The sequence below is a fragment of the Ranitomeya variabilis genome, chromosome 1, assembly GCF_051348905.1.
Source record: "Ranitomeya variabilis isolate aRanVar5 chromosome 1, aRanVar5.hap1, whole genome shotgun sequence".
Lineage (NCBI taxonomy): Eukaryota > Metazoa > Chordata > Amphibia > Anura > Dendrobatidae > Ranitomeya > Ranitomeya variabilis.
Window position 1 is genome coordinate 178,473,979 of NC_135232.1, and position 18,909 is coordinate 178,492,887.

The window sequence follows — 18,909 nt, forward strand, 5'->3', positions numbered from 1 at the left end:
ACGGACACCGCGAGGCTCGATAAGTATGAGGGGGGGTGGAATCGGAGCACGGGGGGTGAGGGGTGGGATCAGAGAACGGGGGGAGCGTACAGGAGGATGGGGAAGCGGACAGGCGGACGGATGGGAGCAGAGGACTAGGGAGGAGATCGATGGCGGGGGGCAGATCAGGGTTTCCAGCCATGGCTGATGATATTGCAGCATCGGCCATGGCTGGATTGTAATATTTCACTGGTTTTCAAAAGTGAAATGTTAAAAATCGCTCTGATTGGCTGTTTCACTTTCAACTTGAAGCCACCCCCCCCCCCACCGGGCTGAAGTACCACTCCCCCCTGTCCCTGCAGATCGGGTGAAATTCGAGTTAACCCTTTCACCCATTCTGCAGGGACACGATCCCTCCATGACGCATACGCTGCGTCACAGGTCGGATTGGCACCGACTTTCATGATGCAGCGTATGCATCATAGGTCGGGAAGGGGTATAACTTGTATTATGGTAATATCTAGTGTCACCATGGTACAGTCCTTAGCCCCAGCCTAAGGTTAGGGTCAGCCAGTGCAGGAAAAAATCCACTCAACACTGGACAATTTAGTGTTGTGAAGCATTAGAAACTGTATTTTCCTCCTTATGCCCTTTTTTCAAAGGTATTGACTGTGTCTATTTGTTATTCTTCTATCCCCTGTTGAATTAGTTTCTGCACAGTGACACATGAGGGGGCTCAGGTAGCGTAGATGCCGTGATGTCAGTGTGATGGTCATGCAGCAAGATCGCTGGCTGGATGACTAGGATGGATTCTGTCCGACTGCACTGCTGCCACAACTATTGGGTGGGGAGAAAATGGACATCCTGAAAGTTAACCCTTTCAGTGCCACAATTAGTCCTACATTGAAATTGGAAGGGGGAAAACTAAAAATGTGAATATCCTCATCCATGGTGACCAGGAGCCGCTCTTTATAGCGGTATTCTATGGAAGGAGGAGCAGTTGGTATTCACCAGACTAACTAGATGCATATTATGATGCGGCAAAAGTTTTTTCATACTCAGGATTTCTCTTATGCGCAGTTATGAAAAGCAGTAGTCTTCCCGGCAATATTATCAGATGTTAGTTTCCAAGTAACCAGCCAAGGACACAAGTCTCTGACTTTAGACATTAGAAACAAAAAGCTACAGAGCCCTTTACGGGGAGAGGAGATATTTCAGTAATTGCCAAGGTTATGGCTAATATAAGACACAACTAATATTGTGTAGGATTATCAGCTGTAATCCATGTGTGACCGTTTATTACCTTTACCACATCTGTAATATTTAATGTCATGTCTTACATACAGTACAGACCAAAAGTTTGGACACACCTTCTCATTTAAAGATTTTTCTGTATTTTCATGACTATGAAAATTGTACATTCACACTGAAGGCATCAAAACTATGAATTAACACATGTGGAATTATATACTTAACAAAAAAGTGTGAAACTACTGAAAATATGTATTATATTCTAGGTTCTTCGAAGTAGCCACCTTTTGCTTTTGATGACTGCTTTGCACACTCTTTGCATTCTCTTGATGTGCTTCAAGAGGTAGTCACCGGGAATGGTTTTCACTTCACAGGTGTGCCCTGTCAGGTTTAATAAGTGGGATTTCTTGCCTTATAAATCGGGTTGGGGACCATCAGTTGTGTTGTGCAGAAGTCTGGTGGATACACAGCTGGTAGTCCTACTGAATAGACTGTTAGCTGCTTTTTTCTTGCCATAATACAAATACATCTAAGTAAAGAAAAACGAGTGGCCATCATTACTTTAAGAAATGAAGGTCAGTCAGTCCGAAAAATTAGGAAAACTTTGAAAGTGTCCCCAAGTGCAGTGGCAAAAACCATCAAGCGTTACAAAGAAACTGGCTCACATGAGAACCGCCCCAGGAAAGGAAGACCAAGAGTCATCTCTGCTTCTGAGGATAAGTTTATCCGAGTCACCAGCCTCAGAAATCACAGGTTAACAGCAGCTCAGATTAGAGACCAGGTCAATGCCACACAGAGTTCTAGCAGCAGACACATCTCTGCAACAACTGTTGAGAGGAGACTTTCTGCAGCAGGCCTTCATGGTAAAATAGCTGCTAGGAAACCACTGCTAATGACAGGCAACAAGCAGAAGAGACTTGTTTGGGCTAAAGAACACAAGGAATGGACATTAGACCAGTGGAAATCTGTGCTTTGGTCTGATGAGTCCATATTTGAGATCTTTGGTTCCAACCACCATGTCTTTCTGCGATGCAGAAAAGGTGAACGGATGGACTCTACATGCCTGGTTCCCACCGTGAAGCATGGAGGAGGATGTGTGATGGTGTAGGGGTGCTTTGCTGGTGACACTGTTGGGGATTTATTCAAAATTGAAGGCATAGTGAACCAGCATGGCTACCACAGCATCTTGCAGCGGCATGCTATTCCATCCAGTTTGCGTTTAGTTGGACCATCATTTATTTTTCAACAGAACAATGACCCCAAACACACCTCCAGGCTGTGTAAGGGCTATTTGACCAAGAAGGAGAGTGATGGGGTGCTACGCCAGATGACCTGGCCTCCAGTCACCAGACCTGAACCCGATCGAGATGGTTTGGGGTGAGCTGGACCACAAAGTGAAGGCAAAATAGCCAACAAGTACTAAGCATCTCTGGGAGCTCCTTCAAGATTGTTGGAAGACCATTCCCGGTGACTACCTCTTGAAGCTCATCAAGAAAATGCCAAGAGTGTGCAAAGCAGTCATCAAAGCAAAAGGTGGCTACCTTTAAGAACCTAGAATATAAGACATAATTTCAGTTTCACACTTTTTTTTGTTAAGTATATAATTCCACATGTGTTAATTCATAGTTTTGATGCCTTCAGTGTGAATGTACAATTTTCATAGTCATGAAAATACAGAAAAATCTTTAAATGAGAAGGTGTGTCCAAATTTTTGGTCTGTACTGTAGGTAGAAAGTATGTTGGTAGGAATGCAGCTAGAAATGTTGTCCTTTCTGCATATTTTGGGTCATTTTCCTTCCGTTTGTGCCTTTCTGTAAATGTACACATTTAGGTAGGCTTCTCTTGGGGTAATCTTGGAGATACGCTAGGGGCCTACAGCATATTAACGGCCCTCCTTTGCTGTTTCTTCTCCAAGCTCACATTATGCAGTGTAGAAACTTTTATGTTTGGTGTGTGTATATGTTATGTATGTATATGAATACAATTGGCAAAATAGTATTTGATGTATTGACGATTTTTCAACTCTTCCCACCTACAAAGAATGGAGAAATCTCTAATTTTTATTGTAGGTACACTTCATCTGTGAGAGACAGAATCTAAAAATAATTCTAGAAAATTACATTGTATTATTTTTACATAATTAGCATTTTATTACATGAAATACGTATTTGATATAATAGAAAAACAACATAATATTTGGTACAGAAATCTTTGTTTGCAATTACAGAGGTCACAAAGTTTTCACACTTTGCAGCAGGGATTTTGGCCCACTCCTCCATACAGGTTTTCTCAACATCCTTTGGGTTTCGGGGCTTTCACTGGGCAACATTGAGTTTATTTTCGCCAAAGATTCTGAGTCTGGCTAGGACACTCCTCCACCTTGAAATGCTTTTTATTGAGCCAATCCTTGGCTGCCCTGGCTGTGTTTCGGGTTATTGTCATGCTAGAAAACCCAGCCATGACCCATGTTCAATGCTCTTACTGAGGGAAGGAGGTTGTTGGCCAAAATATCACGATATATGACCCCATCCATCCTCCCTTCAACACGGTGCAGTCATCCTGTACTCTTTGCAGAAAAGTACCTCCAAAGAATGATGTTTCCGCGCTTCATGGTTGGGACACTGTTCTTGAGATTGTAATAGTCCTTCTTCCTCCAAACACGGTGAGTGGAGTTGATACCAAAAAGTTCTATTTTGGTCTCATCTGACCACATACTTTATCCCATGCCTCCTCTGGATCATCCAGATGGTCATGTGTTGGTGTGAGCTGGGGGACCTTGCATGCCTTGCACGATTTTAATCCAATACTTCATAGTAATTACTAACTGTAATGTTTGAGATTGTGGTCCTAGCTCTCTTCAGGTCATAGACCAGGTCCTCCCATGTAGTTCTGGGCTGATTCATGATCTTTCTCAGAATCATCCTTACCACACGAGGTAAGATCTTGCATGGAGCCCCAGACAAATGAAGATTGACCAGTCATCTTGTGTTCCTTCCATTTTCTAATAATTGTGCCAGCAGTTGTTGCCTTCTTGCCAAACTGCTTGCGTATTGTCCTGTAGCCCATCCCAGCTTTGTGCAAGTCTACAATTTTGTCGCTGGTGTCATTAGGCAGCTCTTTGGTCTTGGCCATGGTGGAGAGGGTGGAATGTGATTGGACAGGTGTCTTTTATACAGGTAAAGAGTTCAAACAGGAAATGATTTCAGAGTAGGAGGGCTTCTTGCTGATTGGTAGGTCAAAATATACTTATTTCACGCAATAAAATGCAATTTAAGTACCGTACCTAAAAATCATACAATGTGATTCTTTGTTTTTACATTTTGTCTCACAGTTGAAGTGCACCTACAATAAAAATTACAGGCATGTGCATTCTTTGTAGGTGGGAAAACTTGCAAAGTCAGCAGTGTTTCAAATACTTATTTTCACTCATGCCTGCACAAGTTTGGGTGAAAAAACGCTACAATGTAAGAGTGCATTCAAAGATAGAAATGTAAGCAGCTAAGTTTATTTTTTTCAGCAAAATGGATGGTGAATGGACAAAGAGATCTGAATCAAATCAATATTTGGTGTGACTGCTCTTTGCCTTTCAAGCAGCATCAAAGCTTCTATTCTTCTAGGTGCACTTGCACATGGTTTTTGTAGGAACTCTGAAGGCAGGAAGTCCCAAACATCTTGGAGAACTAAGTACATATCTTCTGTGGATGTAGGGTTGTGTAAATCCATTAGTCTTCTGGTGTATTCCCACACAGACTTGATGATATTGAGAACAGGTCTGTGGTTGTGTATATTATCACAAACCAAGATTCCTTGTTCTTGCTTGCACTGAAGATGATTCTTAATGACATTGTGTATGTGACATTAGAGTTTCACTTATTACAAATTTTTTTAAAAATGGAATATGGTTTAGAAAAAGCATAAATACAGTATTACACTTTTCTCTGCACAGTTGAATCTGAGGCATTTCCGTAGAGGAAGGAGACGGTCTTTAGCACTGGTAGCGCACACTGGATACCCTCCTCACCAGCAGGATGCTCATGAGGTTCATCGGAATACACCCTTCCATGGCAATGCTCTATGTCACTTTCACATTGCGGCCAGCATCAATCCAGCCACAGGTGAGAGCTATAGATGAAGTGTTATATGTGTAGTATTGCTAAAAGCAGTTATGGATACGTTTGTTGAATTTCGTACCTTGACTGTTTTATGTTTTGCCTTTTATTAGTCTTGCATCACAGACCTTCTGTCCTTGCAGTGATAGAAATACTATATTTCTGTCTCTTACGCTAGTGTGTGCAACATGTGATTTATTAGTGCTTGCGAGAGCAGCAGCTCAGCTCCTTTCCCGTTGAATAGGGGCTGATCTGAGCTCTTGACAGCAGTGTACACAGAGCTGTTCTGCTCCGTACAATGTTTACACCTAGCCATAGTTGATATCAGCTAATCGGTGGCGTTGCCTTTTGTTAACTTGTATTTAGCGTAGGTCATAAATATCAGATCGGTGGGGCTGATCGATGTCAAAGCTACAGGCAACCCATTAATGACTGGAGACTTTTTATACAAAGATGCAGTCAAGCTAGAACAGGACAGAGCTTTTCCAGACCATTACTAAAAACTTTGATGTATTTGGCTGTCCAAAATGACATTGTGCACTGTACCTAGTTTTCATGGGAAAGACCCATGAACCATCCAGAGCCCCATAACATTATCCCTCTCCCACCAAGTTTTACAGTAGACTATGCATATTGTGGAGGTCATATTTTTTCAGTTTATCAGTGACTCTTCATCGCTGTATAGAGCACATCTTCTCCGCAGGCTCTAGAGTTCATGGTTGTGCGCTTTATAACTTTCGAGCTGACACCTGAATTGTGCATGGTTATCTTAGGCTTGGGTATCTGCTCCACCATGGAAACACATCTCACGCAGGCATCTTGTGCTGGTGTCCCGTTCGGAGGCAATTTGAAGCTCAGTAGTGAGTGATATAACAGAGGATGGGTGATTTTTACATTTTACACAATGCCTAACCTGTGAGTTTGCACGGCCTGCTTCTTCATGACTAAGCCATTCTTAGGCTATGTGCACACAGTGCGTTTTTGATGCTTTTTCACAGCGTTTTTCCGTGTGTAAATGGGCCCAAAACGCTATGGAAACCTTATACAAACTAATTAAGTGACAATCCTGAAGTGTTGTGCACATGATCAGTAGATTTCTTTTGAGTATTTGCAGTGCATTTTTACTGTCTTTCTATGGTGTTTACCTCACTGTCATCTGTGTCTCAACGTGGGATACATCGGCGCAGTGGTTCTTATCGGCGGTACCGTGTTTTGGCCGTGTTTTTGCTGCCAAGAAATGCAGAAACCTTGCAATAATTTCTGCAAACAAATATTTCGAATTGAGAGTCCTCGGTAGTTGATACCTTTTAATGGCTAACTGAAAAGATGGTAACAAATTGCAAGCTTTCAAGAGTACTCAGGTCTCTTCATCAGGCATATAGACTAATACAACATCTGAAAAATCACATATTTATACACAACACAGCACAGACCTATCATTATGGGAGAGTGATAAACAGTTGTGTCCATAAATATTGGAACAGTTCATAGATAAGGAGTGAATGTTTTATTGTCCTCTGATTGAGGTCTGGTTCTGTTATGATGCCCCATAAGGTCTGAAGTGCAAATTCCTTAATTGATGTACAAAGCTAAAGAAGAAAATAACCGGGTGCCTCTAGTGGTCACCTACAATCCAAATCTGGAGGTGCTAAGGGGAGCTGCATGGAAATTACAACCTTTACTACAAAAAGATGCCCGATTACAATCCATTTTTCTCAGTCGCCCATGACAGCACTACCAGAGAGAGAGGGGATCCGCCCTTCAGGGACAGGAAACCTATAGGATAAAAGGTTGGTACCTATCCCCTGCATCAATTTGGTTTCCTGTCCCTGACGGGGAACCTAGGAATCGGTACCTGAGAACCCGGAGCCTGACAGTCGGGTTATGGCAGCGGGGAGGCCCCTGTTCCGGCTGGTGCAGTTTCCGAAGCCGCCACTGCTGGGACCGATGGGTCTGCAGAGTGTGCGGGGGGAAGCGCAGCCGCCACTCCGGATAGGAGTTAGGGGCTTCAGGGACCCGGATGCCAGGAAGACAGCAAGCAGATGGGCACTTCCGGGTTCGTGTGCATGGTGTACTTAGGGTGCACCAAGATGGCCGCCGCTCCGGATATAGTGCCTTTACATTTCTGGGTCCCAGTCAGTGCGCGCATGCGCAGAAGAGAAGGAAAAAAAATGGAGATCAGCGCTTTCCCGGTGACGCAGCCTTGGAGGAGGGGGCTGGTGTTGGCGCCAGGTTTAAAAAGAGGAGTGAGGAGCAATTAATTGCTGCATGCCGTCCACAGCTATGGAGGACAGCGATCAGCAGCTCCAGCCGCCGCAGCCACTACAGCCGCAGCAGCAGCGCCACCACCAACGTAAGTCGGATGTACAAAGGAAGAAGTCCTCCGCCGACACTCGCAATACCGGGTCCAGCAGCCATTCTACACAGCGTAGCAAAGGCTCCAGTGTTGTGAACCAGCCGACACCACCACCTACGGATCTGATACAGGATCCTACACCTCCTCCAGAACTGGTACCTGTGGCTGCGCAAGATGGGTGAGTGATCTCCGTGAAAGTTCACTAGTGTAATGGGGTCCCCTCTTCTCCGTTTATTTTAGGCAAGGAAAAGAACGGGGAAAACTAAACACAGAACCTGCCCACTGTGTGAGAAGCCCTTGCCGCAGTCCTGGGATAAGAAGTTGTGTGATTCCTGTATAGGACAAGTCCTCTGTGAGGAAACCCCTAACTTCGCCTCTGAATTACGATCAGTAATAAAATCAGAGGTAGAGACAGCATTTAAATCCCTTAAAGGAGAAAGGGTTAAGGCAAAAACACCCATACCCTATTCCCACTCCGATTCCTCTAGTTCTGATTTCGGAGACTCAGATAGACGAGATTCCTCATCCTCAGATAATGAGAGCGGAGGTCGCCACTGCTTTCCTTTAGATGAAGTTGATGCGCTTGTGAAAGCAGTAAGATCGACCATGGGCGTCCTAGATCCCCGGGCTGACAAGACAGTACAGGACATAATGTTTGGAGGATTAGGCCAAAAAAAGCGCAGGGTATTTCCTATTAATGAAAACATACAAGCCTTAATTAAAAGGGAGTGGGAAAAGCCAGAGAGAAAAAACTCGTCAGTACCATCCCTTAAACGGAAATATCCCTTCGACGAAGAGGCTTCGACTTCATGGGATAAGGCCCCTAAACTTGACGTAGCAGTAGCCAAGGCCTCAAAAAAATTTGCTTTACCCTTTGAGGACATGGGGACACTGAAGGATCCTCTTGATAAGAGCGGATACCTTCCTTAAAGGGGCATTGGAGTCGGCAGACGGATGCTTAAGGCCGGCAATAGCTGCCGCGTGCACTTCTAGATCCCTAATGATTTGGATTGATAATTTGGAAAAACAACTAAGGGATGGCGTGTCGAGAAATTAACTAATAGAATCTATTCCCATGATTAGAGGTGTAGCAGCCTTTCTCGCAGACTCGTCAGCTGACTCCGTTAAACTCACTTCTAAATCAGCAGCCCTATCAAATGCAGCCCGTAGAACTTTATGGTTAAAGAGCTGGCCAGGCGACCTACAAACCAAAAAGAAACTTTGCTCATTCCCTTGTGAAGGAAAATTTTTGTTTGGGGAGACCCTGGATGATATTTTACAAAAAGCAGGAGATAAGAAAAAAGGGTTCCCCATCCTGGCCACACCATTTGCTAAACGGCCCTTTCGGAATAGAAAATTTTTCCGGACACGGCCGCCAAGGGAGCAGGACAGATGGGATGATGGGAAAAGGAGAGATAGGGGATTCCTTTTCGGTAATTCCCCAAGAGATAAAAAGACCACTAAGTGACGTCTCCCCCCGGGTGGGAGGGAGGTTATTGCAATTCCTCCCAGCCTGGGAAAAAATTTCAACCAGTGTCTGGATATTGAAATTGATAAAATCGGGACTTCAAATAGACTTTACTTCTCTTCCTCCCCAAAATTATGTGGTCACCCCGCTAAAATCCTCTCCGCAACAACAACAGGCGTTGGAACAGGAAATTTTGAAGCTCATAAACAAAGCCGTCATCCAGGAAGTTCCCATAGAGGAAAAAGGAACAGGTTTTTATTCCCCGTTGTTCCTGGTTCCAAAACCAGACGGAACCTTCCGCACGATAATAAACTTGAGGAAGCTGAACAGCTATGTAAAGAACCAAAGGTTCAAAATGGAGTCAATAAAATCAACAATAAAAAAACCTGTTTCCGGACTGTTTCATGATAGTGTTGGATCTCAGCGACGCATATTATCATGTCCCCATCAACAAAAACTCCCAGAAATACCTCAGACTAGCAGTAGTCATGGGAGGGGAAGTAAGGGAATATCAATACAGAGCTCTTCCCTTTGGCATATCAGTGGCACCCCGCATATTTACCAAATTGGTTGCGGAAATGATGGCCCACCTGAGAGAAAAAGACATTTTGATAATTCCATACTTGGACGACTTTCTGATTGTAAGCAATTCAGCCCAACACTGTCGTCAACAATGCGACAGAGTGATAGAAACTCTGACAGAGTTAGGTTGGCTGATCAATCTTCAGAAATCAAAACTAGAACTGACCAGAGTTCAAGAGTTTTTGGGCCTAACCTTGGACTCAATAACACAGGAATGTCGCCTCCCAGACCAGAAAAAACAAAAATACTAAACCTTGTCTCAAAAGCTCGCTCAAACCCTCGTATGACCCTAAGAAGGGCAATGTGTTTGCTGGGGTCCCTTTCTGCCTGCCTCCTGGCAGTCCAGTGGGCACAACTGCACACGAGAAACCTCCAGTGGGACATTCTGAGGAATCAGAATACACTAAGGGGACGTCTAGAAGACCACATCACTCTAAATTCAACCACTTTTCATTCCCTAGTTTGGTGGTTGGATCCCAACAACCTATCAAAAGGGGTCCCTTGGGTAATAGATGTACATCAAATAGTTACCACAGATGCCAGTCCCACAGGGTGGGGAGCTCACCTGGGCAACAGTGTCACTCAGGGAATCTGGAGTGCTCAGGAATACAAAGCTTCCTCAAACCAAAAAGAACTCTGGGCGGTGGGCTGCGCTCTATTATCTTTCCTTCACAACCTACAGGGGCATCCTGTCAGGGTGTTTTCGGACAATCAGGTAGTGGTCGCCTATCTGAATCACCAGGGGGGGACCAGATCTCACACCCTTATGAAGGACGCTTCCGAAATATTCAGTTTAGCGGAGAACAACTTCCTATCCCTTTCCTCAGTACACATAAGAGGAGTAGAAAATCAGAAAGCAGACTTCTTAAGCCGTACCCATTTAAGGCAGGGGGAATGGATCCTGAATCAAAGTGTTTTCGATCAGATTACAAAGCTTTGGGGGTCCCTGTAATAGATCTTTTTGCCGATGTAAAAAACAGGAAGGTAAAAGAATTTTGTTCTCTAGACCCAAGAGGGGGCCCTCGGGCACTGGATGCATTCACGATTCCCTGGACTCAGGGTCTCGCATACGCTTTTCCCCCTCCTATACTTACTCTGGCAGTTCTGCGGAAAATCAGACAGGACAGGGCGAGAATCATCCTAATAGCCCCCTTTTGGCCCAAAAGGACCTGGTTTTCCTGGCTGAGGATGCTATCAGTCACCGATCCCTGGGTCCTTCCGGATCTTCCGGACCTCCTATCACAGGGACCGGTGCTCCACCCTCAGTCAGAGAATCTCCACTTGACAGCGTGGAATTTGAGAGGTCGCTACTAAAAGGAAGGGGCTTTTCGGATAATTTAGTTTCCACACTATTAAAAAGTAGGAAAACGGTAACCACCAAAATATACGGCAAAACCTGGAAAAAGTTTCTGTCCACCTCTGGGGTGAAATTACAAGATGGGGTCCAAATTCCTAAAGTACTAGAATTTCTACAAAAAGGTTTAGACCTGGGCCTCTCAGTAAGTACCCTGAAAGTGCAAATAGCGGCCTTGGGGGCATTATACAGTGAAAACATAGCTGATAATCCATGGGTGACACGGTTTATCAAAGCTGCTATAAGATCAAAACCCATAAACTTAAAAAAACTACCAACTTGGGACTTAAACCTAGTCTTGTCAGCTCTAACAGAACCCCCGTTTGAGCCTATAGATTAATTATCCCTTAAAACTTTATCACTTAAAACGGCCCTTCTAACAGCCTTAACATCTGTCCGTAGAATAAGTGATCTCCAGGCCCTATCTCCAAAACCTCCCTTTACACAAATCCTGGATGATAGGGTTATCTTGAGAACAGACCCTGCCTATCTACCCAAGGTTGCGTCCAAATTTCATAGGTCCCAGGAGATAATCCTTCCTTCCTTCTGCCCAAATCCAAAAAATAAGAAAGAGGAAAAATTCCACACACTAGATGTGAGGAGGTGTCTAGCTCAATACTTAGAATCTACCCAGCGGCATAGGAAGGAAGGGTCTCTCTTTGTCTGTTTCCAGGGACCCAGGAAAGGACTCAAAGCTTCCAAGGGCACTATAGCAAGCTGGATAACAGATGCGATAGCCTTGGCGTACTCGTCCACAGGAAACACAGTTCCCGAGGGGCTGAAAGCGCACTCTACAAGAGCTATGGCGACCTCCTGGGCAGAAAGGTCGGAGGTATCAATAGACCAAATCTGTAAGGCGGCCACCTGGTCATCACCTTCAACCTTTTTTAAACACTACCGTTTAGACCTAGCCTCTTCATCTGACTTAACCTTCGGAAGAAGGGTTCTGCAGGCTGTGGTCCCTCCCTAAGCAATAATCTCTGCAATTCTCTCTGGTAGTGCTGTCATGGGCGGCTGAGAAAAGCATAGTTACTTACCGATAACGGTATTTCTCAGAGCCCATGACAGCACCTGCTTATTCCCCCCCCCCCTTCCTCATCACGTGTGCGGTGAGCACTTTTATTTAAATGAAGTGTTTCTTTCTAGTATAGGCACTGTGTATACCTGATAAGTAATATATTAAAAGTGTATATTTTTCTTGTTGTCACTAACCTGGAGGACCTTCGATGCTCTGTAAACCAAACTGATGCAGGGGAGAGGTACCGCCCTTTTATCCTATAAGTTTCCTGTCCCTGAAGGGCGGATCCCCTCTCTCTCTGGTAGTGCTGTCATGGGCTCTGAGAAATACCGTTATCGGTAAGTAACTGTGCTTTTCCAGACCCCCCACTATTGTGTTTTAGGCAGCCTCCAAATCTAAGAAGCATCATTGTCCTCTCCAACAGCTGCAGGATCCTTTCCTTGCAACCAGAAAAAAATGTAAAACCTGTCCATTTATAATGACCATGGACAAGATAAAGATCCCCAACTCACATCAGGACTACAAGATCCCAGGTACTTTCAGCTGCATCACATCTAATGTGGTGTACCTAATTATATGTATCAAATGTCCAACTGGGGGTCTGTATGTTGGGGAGACAGGGCAAAAACTGAGAACAAGGATAAATTCTCATTACCACACAATAAGAGAAAAAAGAATGGATCTACCTGTGGCCAAACATTTTTGTATGCCTGATCATAGCACCATGGACCTGAAATTACTTGTATTGAAAAGTAACTTCAAATCTCAGAGAGACAGGAGAATCTGGGAGTATGACCTTATGACAACCTTTGACACACTTAGTGCAGGAATGAATGTGTCGCATGGATTTATGTCTTTTTACATCAATTAAGGAATTTGCACTACAGACCTTATGGGGTATCATAACAGAACCAGACCCCAATCAGAGGACAACAAAACACTCACTCCATAAATATTAGAACAGTTCGTAGATAAGGACGCAACTGTTTCACTCTCCCATAATGACAGGTCTGTGCTGTGTTGTGTATAAATATGTGATTCTTCAGATGTTGTATTAGTCCATGCCTGATGAAGAGGCCTGAGTACTCTTGAAAGCTTGCAATTTGTTACCATCTTTTCAGTTAGCCATTAAAATGTATCAACCACTGAGGACGCTCAATTCCAAATATTATTCTATCTACTGGCTAGCATGGTACCAGGATATATATCTTTCCTGCAATCAAATACTCAGCATGCGCACATGGCCTTACTCCTCTTCACAATAATCGCATTTACGCTACAGGTCTGATCTGGCAGGTGGAAAAAATCACAAATCGTCTTGCAGAGTTGAAGTATAGGCTCACCAAATGTAGACCGTTTTTTATATTGGACCACAAGGCTCAGCAAAGTTACTTGTTGTAAGAAAGTTTCAGCCAGTTTCTTTCTACCGTCTCTATAAACTTGTCTCCAAGTAAATTTATGGCTTGTTGGCTCCATTTTATAAAGGACCCTTACATAATTTTTGTGTTGTGTAGACTGTCCTGAGTGGTCCGCATATAATCATGGGGGATGGACCTCTGCTAAATGGCATTATGGGGTGTTGCTTTGTGAATTGCTCTTTATTAGGATTTTGCAAAACTAGATTCAATAATCAGTAACAGCATATAATTTGATGGGACTCAATCATGAGTCCATGGGAGTTATTTTTTTTATGAATTAATCATATTTTTCCTAACTTATCAAGCAGATATTAATTGATGCACACAGTTTTGCTTTAACGCCTTCATGATTGGGTGCTTTTGCTTTTCCTCCTCTTATTTCAAAAGCTACAACTTTTTATTCATTTCTGTTTCAACATAGCTGGATTCGTACCCTTATACCCAGCATGTGACACACGTCAGTCACACATCGAGAAAGGGTTAATCATGAAATGGGAATAGATGAATATTCTCAATGAGTTGTAATGGACTGTGATTTTTTTTTTCTGTTTTAATTGTTTGAAGTTTTTTTTAGATTAGGCTACTTTCACACTAGCGTCTTACGACGCACGTCGCAATGCGACGTGGCGACGTACCGACACATACTGTGAAAGCGCCGCACAACGGGGGCAGCGGATGCAGTTTTCCAACGCATTTGCTGCCCCATTGTGAGCTCCGGGGAGGAGGGGGCGGAGTTCCGGCCGCACATGCGCTGTCGGAAATGCTGGACACGACGCACCAAAAAACGTTACATGCAACTTTTTTTGTGCCGACGGTCCGACGCAACCGTCGCACGACGGTTGCGACGTGTGGCAATGCGTCGCTAATGTTAGTCTATGGATAAAAAACGCATCCTGCAAGCAATTTTGAAGGATGCGTTTTTTCTCCAAAGCGACGCATTGCGACGTGCGTCGTACGACGCTAGTGTGAAAGTAGCCTTATGTGAAGCATCACACCATTTCCTTTTTTTCACCACCTTTTTTATATGTTGGTAAATTGCTAGTAAAGATAATGTAATTTTCCTAGTATTCTACCCTAGAGCCAATTGTTGTTGTTTGTTTGTTTGTTTTTTCTTGAGCTTTTCTTTCTTTCTAAATTAGTTTAAGAACACTGTATTCTGCTTTTTATTGAGTTTTCTGGTTACCCCCTCAGACATTCCTCTTCTTCCTTCCATATCATCTATGAGTCTTGGAGAGACTGAAGAAAAAAATGGACCTTTTGTTGTACATTGGCTAAATAACAAGGAGTTGCATTTTTCCTTATCGATGGAAGTCTTCCTCCAACAATTAAAGAAAAGTTTTGACCAGCAGTCGTCAGAGGCCAGTGCTGATGAAATGCACCAGGCTGAGGGAAACTCAGATGAAGGTTTGTCTTTCATTGACATCTGTCAAGCTAATAGTAATTTTTCCTAGACTTTCATTGAGTATTCCACTTGAGGCCAAAGCTGCTAATTGGTTCCAGAGGTCGCAAATTATGTACCTGAAATAAGTTAAGATTAAACAAAAAGGCTATAGGCGTATAACTAGCGCAGATGAAGCAAGGGAATACATCATGGATACCTCACACATTTTAAAGGGTTTGTCCAGTCTTAAATTAAATTAAAGTCTGCAGTCTCTTTATGTGACTGCAGACTTGTGAATCCTCACATTGCACATACTGTGTGCTGTGACGATTTGCTGGTATTGGGAGGTCATGTGACCACAGGCATGCAAACTCTGACACATTCCAACTACATGGGTGCATTGAGTGAGGCCAGGCATAGTCTAGTCGGAATGTGGCCAGAAGAGTCACATGACCGCCCACTGCTGGCACTGGCAATGGCAATGTGGGGATTCACAAGTCCACAGTTGGACGGGAGATTAAAGGGATTGTCTAGTCTTAAAGGGAACCTGTCAACAACCCCCCCAGCCCCCCCAGTCGTTTCAAACTAAAAGAGCCACCTTGTGCAGCAGTAATGCTGCATTCTGACAAGGTGGAAGAAATAATCCGTTTTTTAATTTGTCAGAAATACCTGGTCTTCAGTCAAGGAGGCCAGCGTTTCCCCCCTGCTTTAGACGCCACACAGCTGTTACTCACATCTTCTTGGCGCCGGGCGCCGCCTCCTCCTCAGGCAGGGGAAAAGAGCACAGGCGCCAGCTATTTTGAAAACAGCGGTGAGGAGGAGGCGGCGCCCGGAGCCAAGAAGATGTGAGTAACAGCTGTGTGGCGTCTAAAGCAGGGGGGAAACGCTGGCCTCCTTGACTGAAGACCAGGTATTTCTGACTAATTAAAAAACGGATTATTTCTCTAGTTACAGCACCCAGAACTAAAAGAGCCACCTTGTCAGAATGCAGCATTACTGCTGCACAAGGTGGCTCTTTTAGTTTGAAACGACTGGGGGGGGGGGGGGGGGGTGTGTCAGGTTCCCTTTAAATTCTAAGTGTGCCATCACTCTATCTGGCGTGGTGTGCTGCTCCTTTATGCTGGGTGGTAAGTAGAGTTGAGCATGTTTGATCGGGTCTCTGCTTATTCTGCAAGCTTTAGTGCTTGCCGAATAGGCTGCAGAGGGAACCCGGATCCGGATATATGGAGCTTGCCGGCTGGTCAGCTGTCCGGCGCCGCAGCTGCATGTGTCGCGGCTGTCTCACTGTCACAGCACCTGCATGGAGAGCAACCAGCCCAACGCACGGGCTCTCCAGCCCAACGCACGGGCTCTCCAGCCCAACGCACGGGCTCTCCAGCCCAACGCACGGGCTCTCCAGCCCAACGCACGGGCTCTCTAGCCCAACACATGGGCTCTCCATGCATGTACTGTGACAGTGACACAGCCTATCATGCATGGGACTTGTCAATTATATTATATGGACTCGTACATGATACTCTCCTGGCATTGTATGGTTTCCACTGCAACTAATCGCGCCCATTAATCCTGCCTGGCTAGTTGTAGCTTCACATAGTAAAATCAGCTCTTGTCATTAAGGGTGACGTGTCATTTCTCCTTAATCTACACCCCAGAACAATATGGACCTGTAGTGACCAATCAGATTTTCTGGGGAAAATAAATTTACAATTATAATAATTCTCCCTAATTATTTCACCGTGAGACTTGTGGCAGCTGGAAAAGTTCTTATAGTTGATTATGGACCGTCCAGATGAGAAAACTCTTTTACAGGGTAGATTTAGATACTTCAAATATTGTATTTAGTAGTTTTCTATTTTTTTTTCCAATTGTTTTGCAGTTATTTTGTTCTTATTTGTCTTTCACGAAGTTGCATTTCACTTTCACCCAGTTTGTTAAATACGGCGCTGCTTTTTTTTCTTATTTTCTCTGTTAGACCCATAAACAAAATATTAGTCAGTGTTTTCTTTTATTTCTTTTCTTTCAGAAAACGATTCTATTGGAGAAATTGATGCCAATGTGGCCACTGATAAGAAAGAAGCGAATGGTGAAAAGGCTGTGACAAATTCTAACTTTGTTTCCTTCCCGTCATCCGTTATTGACCACGAGATTGAAGTCCTGCTGTCCGAATGGAACAAGAACCCTGACATGTTATTCAGTATTCATCCCGTTGATGGCTCTCTGCTGGTGTGGCATGTTGATTGGCTGGATGAATACCAGCCTGGCATGTTTCGTCAAGTGCAGGTTTGCTCTGCTAATTATCTTTCATCAGAATGCTAATTATTAGAAGACTTTATGATTCACAGACCCTTTTTCTTTTAATAGGTGTCCTTCTCATGTAGAATCCCTGTGGCTTTCCCAACCGGGGACGCAAATTCTCTTTGCAGAAGCATTGTGATGTATGCCAGTACGAAAAACGTAGACTTGGCTATTCAACAGGGCAAACAAAAGCCTCCCAGTGTGGCGCATTCGTCTTCAATGCTGATCTCCGCTGGCCAAAATAAATCCTCCAGCAGTCTGAAATTGAGCATTTTCACTCCTAATGTCTTGATGATCTCTAAGCATGCTGATGGGTCGCTAAATCAGTGGCAGGTCAGCTTTGCTGAGGAATCTGCCTTTTCAACCGTGCTCAGCATTTCTCACAAATCTAGATACTGTGGTCATCGCTTTCATCTCAATGACCTAGCCTGCCATTCGGTGCTGCCGCTACTCCTGACAACTTCTCACCACAACTCTCTGCACCCAGTAGAAGATGATGGTGGCCAAGAGGCACAAGCAGATCCTAACTGTAATCAAAATGCCGCGGAAGACAAAACCTGGCAAGACCCAAATGCCGTGTATAGTGAGCTCATCCTTTGGAGGGTGGATCCTGTTGGACCGTTGTCTTTTTCTGGTGGAGTTTCCGAGCTGGCTCGTATTAATTCTCTTCACATTTCTGCTTTCTCAAATGTTGCTTGGTTGCCAACTCTTATACCAAGCCATTGCTTAGGTGAGCCCCCTTTATGTGTCACATTTTAAGAGATGTTGCTAGCTGATACTGCAGATAAACTACAGCTATGACCAAGGCTGCAACAGCTTTGTGACGTCACATGTCTGAATTTCAGGAACATACTGCAATTCCCCAAGTGCGTGTTTTGTTGCAAGCGATGGCCAGAATTTAAGATTATACCAAGCGGTGATCGATGCTAAGAAGCTACTGTGTGAGCTGTCCAACCCCGATATCTCTGTAAGTGCTGCAGTCTGATGTGCTTGTCTCAGTGAAACATGAAAGTGGCCTTATTAATCTCAGTTATGATGCCTGATTTCAGAAATACGTTGGGGAGGTTTTCAACATCATTAGTCAACAATCCACCGCTAGACCAGGTTGCATCATCGAACTTGATGCCATTACTAGCTTGGTAAGCTTAGATAGATGTAAATCATTGCATATACTGCAGATGCCTAATTTCATTTTTGCTAACACTTTTGTTATGCTTAGCATTGCAGAAAAACTCAACTATTGCACGTCTTTCAAGAAGACTTCATACTGGGAAATCTAAAGAAAACTGGGTCTTCTGGAATTAGTGGTCTTCTGTTGGATTCTGGTAATATGATGTTTGAGGTTGGCTAAGTGTAGCTGTAGTTAGTATGCTGCCGATAAGTAATTTCTTTGTTTTACAGAATATGTTGTTTTCAGGAAACCTTTTCTAGTGTGAATTGATGTGAAAGATTAAGAATATGCTCTAGCTTAAAGGGAAACTGTCAGCGGGTTTTTGCCATGTAAGCATTAGGTAGGAACCGAGACCCTGATTCCAGCAATGTGTCACTTAGTTTACTGGATACAGCAGGTATGATACAATCAGTTTTCTCTGCTGCAGATCTAGCAGAGCTCTGAATGCTGAGCTGTGTATAACCCTGCCCACACCACTGATTAGTATATTGACAGAGAGCTGCTAATCAGAGCTGATGGCGTGGCTG

The 18,909-nt window shown here is 44.0% G+C and overlaps 1 protein-coding gene across 2 annotated transcripts in view; it reads left to right on the forward strand.

Annotated features, from left to right (window-relative positions):
- The window catches only part of DMXL1 (Dmx like 1), a 189,355-nt gene that overhangs the window by 98,123 nt on the left and 72,323 nt on the right, over positions 1-18,909 (forward strand). For both annotated transcript variants that reach the window (XM_077290843.1, XM_077290848.1), the window contains exons 9-15: positions 5,177-5,345; positions 14,727-14,939; positions 16,940-17,196; positions 17,278-17,941; positions 18,057-18,178; positions 18,261-18,350; positions 18,431-18,536. In XM_077290843.1, coding sequence (XP_077146958.1) covers positions 5,177-5,345; positions 14,727-14,939; positions 16,940-17,196; positions 17,278-17,941; positions 18,057-18,178; positions 18,261-18,350; positions 18,431-18,536 — 1,621 coding nt within the window. The remainder of the gene's footprint in view (positions 1-5,176; positions 5,346-14,726; positions 14,940-16,939; positions 17,197-17,277; positions 17,942-18,056; positions 18,179-18,260; positions 18,351-18,430; positions 18,537-18,909) is intronic.